This window comes from Fomitopsis serialis (assembly GCF_022376445.1).
Source record: "Fomitopsis serialis strain Sig1Antser10 chromosome Unknown B0H18scaffold_520, whole genome shotgun sequence".
NCBI classification, from domain to species: Eukaryota; Fungi; Basidiomycota; class Agaricomycetes; order Polyporales; family Fomitopsidaceae; genus Fomitopsis; species Fomitopsis serialis.
This window is the reverse complement of record NW_025955480.1, coordinates 4377-10330: the sequence shown is the minus strand read 5'-3', so window position 1 is coordinate 10330 and position 5954 is coordinate 4377. Positions and strand designations below refer to the sequence as shown.

General features: G+C 57.8%; 2 protein-coding genes across 2 annotated transcripts; both read left to right on the top strand.

Moving 5' to 3' along the window:
* Nucleotides 1–2023: 2023 nt before the first annotated feature.
* Nucleotides 2024–3317, top strand: B0H18DRAFT_1071904 (uncharacterized protein; the record flags this gene model as incomplete). The annotated part of the gene is made up of 2 exons (XM_048031222.1): nucleotides 2024–2177; nucleotides 2202–3317. Coding segments are annotated over 2 exons (1008 nt in total), but the record flags the coding sequence as incomplete, so codon positions are not given.
* Nucleotides 3318–4432: 1115 nt separating this feature from the next.
* B0H18DRAFT_832688 (uncharacterized protein) lies at nucleotides 4433–5293 on the top strand (the record flags this gene model as incomplete). Its single annotated transcript, XM_048039418.1, has 1 exon — nucleotides 4433–5293. A coding segment is annotated over one exon (861 nt), but the record flags the coding sequence as incomplete, so codon positions are not given.
* Between the last annotated feature and the right edge of the window lie 661 nt (nucleotides 5294–5954).

Below are 5954 nucleotides of genomic sequence, written 5' to 3'. Positions count from 1 at the left end.
TCGAACCGCCCGCGATTCAACTGGCAGACTATCCGGACGGCCTCGATCTCTCCAGCAGCCACCGATTGTACGCGGCAGCGCCTGAAGAAGACGTGCACTTCCAACAGGAAGTGCAAGCCCTCGGTCTCGTCAAGACCGCTGAACCTTTGGCGGTTCAGCCAGGAAGCCCGCGATACGATTTCGACCGGCTCGACGAAGTGGCGGACCTCGATCTCGACCTTTCCTGCAACCACCATCCTCCCCGCGATCCCGGCGCCCCGACGAGCGCGCAGCCCGACGATCGCGTACTCCCGAGGAACGCGCGAACTCGAGCTCGCGACCCGACTGCTGCACTACCGACAGTGCAGCGACCGGCGCCTACGGACCTGACCGACCAGAACGGACTCCCATCCGTCAACCCGGCGAGAACTTCATAGTTCTCGCCGATGGCTCGCTCCTAGGGACCCCCTACCAGCTTCACACCAACCTCTCCGCGGCCCCCGACACCCATGGCGAGTACGACAGGCTCCGAGAGTCGGAGAACTCACGCATGACCCGAAGATCGAGCGCCGAACGGACAGAGGGTCAGGTCAGGCACGAGGTAGACGGGGATGAGGGTGCGGAGGCAGGAGGGGCAGTTGAGGAGGGTCAGGCAGAAGGAGGAGAAGGGGAAGGGTGCGGCGTAGGCGAGGAAGCCGAGCATAAGTGCTCGAAAGACGAAGGTACGCCCCTACCGGACGTACCTCCCCCGCCTCCACCACCATCTTCTACACCGCTACCACCACCCGTGACGAACACAACAACCGAGGCGGTTGTCGTGGCAGTCACCGCATACGACTGTGGTACAATCGGCCTAGGGGACGACCTACAGATCGTACCCGGCATGGTCAGGCACGGCGGTATGATCGACGAACACACAAGCTCGTTCGACGCACCCAACGTCCTGGTAACTCCTACGTGGACGTCGGGCTTCATGGGCGACGCATATGCAGAGGAGCTCGGCGGTGAGCTCGACAACGAGTACCTCACGGTACTCGCCTCGCCGTCACCATGTCCCATCCCGACACCACCACTGACGTCGAGTATTACACTCGACGCCAGCATTACTGAGCTCGCCGGTGACCCGATGAGCGAGTACACATCAGTACTCGCCTCGCGACCGCCGTCACCCGGTCCTGTACCACTGCCCGCGCCGATTGCGACCACCCCAAAGGTCGCCGCAAGGGACAGTGGTCCATTCACACCACAGAACGACATAGCAGTCGTATCTGTGGCCTCGCACGGCGGCGCGTCCGAAGTGCATACACGCCCTACCGACGCGTCCCACCTCTCCACGTCTGGTGCGGCACCGCCATCAAGCACTACATTCGATGCAGAGGGTGCTGCAGGCGGACACGATCGTCTGACTGACCAGGGCGAGTACCGTGAGGTACTCTCCCACCCACCTTCTCCCGTTACAGTGCCACCACTGGGCGACACTGAAACGAGCATTGACGAAGAAACGGGCAGGCCAGATCCCGTGGATCGCGAGCAGTCGACCGGAACATCTACAAAGGTAGATGTACGACAGGCTGCACCCGAGCACGGATGGCGACCGTCGGGACGCTACATGCCACCTGCACGTCGCGTCCACTGGCAGTACCTCGAAGACCAACGTGGACTGGCCGCGGCTCATGGCGACGAACACAACACCAAGTACCGTGAGGTACTTGGCACATCCAACAAACAAGACCGGGACCTACCGCCGAGCACGTCCAAGATATATGTGCCGTCTCATTACTCGGACCCGGCTCAATCGAAGGGATCGACGTGGACTGACAAGTCCACGTCAATAACTCCAGTAAAGGAGACACTTGGCGAGGACGAGTCCTCGTACTCGCGGGTGCGAATACCTGGACCGTATGGTGTGGCACTGGCAGGCACATCCAACTTACTGGGCGATGCGCCCGCATCGATTGATGCGACGACCAGGGCGTCGTCGCGCGCCCGTAAGAAGGAACAGCCACCGCAAGGGCTGGAATCATCGGACTCAGGTGAACGGCAGCGTTCAACGACTACTGCTGATACCGAGACCGAGCCGGCGCGAGTGCAAGGAGGAGATACCTCCTCTACGAGGGGGGGTACTCTCCTGAGAGGGGAAGGGAGCGGGGCCTCGAATGGCCACCGCTTGTTCCACAACACCACCAGTACATCATATAGTGATGTACTGGGATCGGACGCAGTCACGGGCGGTACATCCAGCGTTGAGCTCGATGTACGAGCTTCACGTCGAACACCGAGACAGGTACCACCCGTACCACGCGCATCGAGCGATCGACTCGACGTACAGAGTACAGGTGACCGTCGCGGCCACGACATCACTCGGGAAGTTAGTACCTCGCGCAGCGACATACCAGCATTGAACCGAGTACCGACTGCGCCGGATCGTCCAGTAACCATTGACGTGAGTCGATGGCCCATGGACAAGGTGTTGCACGAGTTGTGTTTCAGCCTCCTCGCGGACCAGCTCGACCACGATTTCGACGAGGCTGAATCCGCGGCGAGTGATGGCGAGTGGGCCATTTGGGCTCACTGCAAGAGATCTGCACTCAGCTGTGGACAGGCCATCGAGGAGATGTCCCCGCGACCGGGGACATATTCTCGTGCTGCTCGTCGAGCATGGGACCACTTCCAGAGGGAATTGGAAGTGGTTCCTCTCGAGTTTGATCCTCTGCTCATTGCACCATTACCTATGGAGATGGTGCGATATTGGGCCTACAACAAGCTGGGATGGCTTGTTGTACCACCTCGCAGTCAACCTCGGGATGACTCCGACTGGTATAACTCCTCTGATGAGGAGCCTCATACCACCACTCGTGAGGAGTACCCTGACCAGATTGAGTCGGAGTACTTCTCCGAGTCCGAGCACCATAGCTCGTGGTACTCACGAAGTTCAGGGTCTGAAGAGACAAACTCGGTAGTAGTCTCTGACTACTACGAGCAGTCCGAGATGGAGGATACCCAAAGTTCTTCTGCACTATCTGCCGAAGATGAGGGTAACTCGGAAGATGCAGACTACTACTCCGAGTCCGAGTAGTAGTCTACGTTCCTGGTTGCATAACTCCATCGAGTTATGTATGACAATGGTGAACGGTTGTGTCTGCTCACTGACACGATCTAGCATGTCGTTGTCTACAGTTCAACATCATCTTTGTTTTGCCACTTGCTACCACCGTTGGGTTGTTGCATATGTTTCCTTTCCTTTTCCTTTTTTCTATCTGTTTCTCTGGTTATCGCTGGGACCCGTGGTCGTGTCCAGTGGGGGAGGGTGTAACGGATATTCCCGTTACGGTATGTCTCGTCTTGTATGTTTGTCATTGTTTGCCTGAGGGCTCGTATGGCGCGCCTGTGCACCTATGAGACCTCAGCCTTTACCTCGTCACCGCTTTGTATGCACTCTGTAGACAGATCTCCTTGAATAGAGACTGGGTGCAGTGCATACGAGGCACGACGAGTGAGGCGCCATTACAAGTCGTGAGCTTGGGCCCTCCGCGCCACGCCACCGCCTTCTCGCCCTGCCACAGCCCTCCTACATCACCCCGCCGCCCTCTACCATGCGGCCGGCGAGCGTGTGGGCGAGCGAGCAGACGGCGGGAGAGCGGGCGAGCGAGTGGGCGGCTGAGCGAGCGGGCGGGCGGGCGAACACGACTGACGAATGGAAGGTGGGCACGGAACAATCATGGGTGACCGCGACGGGCAGGGTGCGCGCAACGCACGCCAATTGCGAGCACCTACACGATTGCCCACGGATCCACGGCCCGTGGACATCAGTTCACCGAACCCCGACATGATAGCCCGACGCCCAGCAAGTGGGGCGTTGTCGGAACCGGCAAGCACAGTGGCGAAGGGAGGGTGGGTATGTGGGTGGACAGACAGGTAAGATCACGATGAGTACTAGCTGGTAGTTTACAGTGTATTGTATGTACTATTAGTACTACGTTCTGTTACGCTCTAAGCAGCAGTCTGACGACCATCTGAAATGGTCTGAGTGATGGTCTGAAGGCCGTCTGACATCAGAGATTGCTTCTGATGTCAGAACTAATCTCCCGTTGTCAGACGCGAAGTCTGACGGGTCTGAGGAGTCTGAGTCAGTCCTCTCAGACTGCTTCAGACAAACTTGCAGTTTTGCTGATGTACATGGGCCGAGGAGTCTGCCACTCCGAGTCAGCCCAAAGCCGACGAGTTCTTGAGCCCTGCAACAAGAGCACCCTCACCTGGCCCATCACACAATATCAGTGCCGTGATTGACCCGGCTTTGCTGGCAGACAATGACACGGCATCTGTTGTCGATGTAGGTAGCCTGACATGTCAAATCCACTGTTTCGCTGCTGAACAGGGTGAGCAGGCTTCGCCAAACCCTGCATCTTCCTCCATTAGTCAGCGATCAGGACATCATGGCATCTTCGACCCACCTCCGAGCAGGGATGAGGCACATCAGGCCTGGGAGGACATCTCGAACCTTCTCCGGCCTCCCAGGAAGACGGGACGAGGGTACAAGCACTTCGTTGGAAGCGACCTCCTTCGCGAGAGACTTGAGAAGATGCAGCTGATGCTGTGGCATTACAGTTGCAATATTGAGGAGCCTGGCTGGATAGCTGCGTCCGAGTTGGCCTGTGAATCACATCGGGTTGGCGAACACGAAACAGCATCTCGTACGCTGCGTAAATGGTGTCGTACCTATCTGCGAGACAGAGATGCCATACCAATACCATGCCCCAATACCTGGACTGTATCAGTCTTAGACGAGGACCTTGCACAAGACATCCGAGCTCACCTATGGACCAAGGGCAAAGACGTCAAGGCCGAGGACATCATCACTTTCCTTGACACCCCGGAGATCAAGGAGAAGTACTCCCTAGATGGAAACATCAGCCTCGCCACAGCGAAGCGATGGCTGCACTCACTGGGGTACCGATGGGGCCGAGGTCCAAAGCGCCAGTACGTTGATGGGCATGAGCGTGAGGATGTTGTGGAATACCGGAACAACATCTTCATTCCCGCGATCATTGATATGGAGGGCCGATTGCGTCGATGGACCGAAGACGGCGTGGGCGAAGTGATCGACCGTCCATTTTCTGGGCGTCATATCGTGATCTGGTATCACGACGAGAGTACCTTCTACGCCAATGATCGGCGGCGCATGTACTGGTACCAGGAAGATGACGAGGTGAACACCCCGCCCAAGGGTGAAGGACCTTCCATCATGGTGTCCGACTTCATTTCCGCGGATTACGGCTGGCTCGCGTCGCGCGATGGTCAACGCTCGGCGCGGATGCTCTTTCGTGCTGGGAAGAACCGCGATGGCTATCTGTCTGGTGCAGATATCGAGCGGCAGCTTGACACTGCCATGGACATCCTACAATGGGACTACCCCGACGACGATCATATCTTCGTGCTCGACAATGCCCGCACTCACATCAAACGCGAAGATGATGCCCTCTCAGCTCGCCGTATGCCCAAAGGCCCCAGCGATAACTTCGGATCTGTGATCAATGTGGTTGATGAACACGGGAAGGTTGTCTGTCGTCCCGATGGAAAGCCTGTGAAGACGAAGATCAGGATGGCTGATGCGACCTGGAATGGAAAGCCACAGCCATTGTATTACCCTGATGAATACCCTGCTGAGCCTGCGCTCGCTGGCAAATTCAAGGGTATGGCGAAGATCATGGAGGAGCGCGGGGTGGAGAACACATCCGCGATGCGTGCAGAGTGCAAGGCCTTCAAATGTGAACCGGGTCAAACACACTGCTGCTTGCGGCGGATGCTGTTCGAGGAGGAAGATTTCGCCGGGATCGAGTCACTCGTGGAGAAGCGGTGCAAGGCACGCGGCTTCCGTGTGCTCCTCCTGCCGAAATTCCATCCCGAATTGAATCCCATTGAGCAGTGTTGGTGCCATGCGAAGCAGGTTTATCGCCGATTCCCGCAGTCGTCGAAGG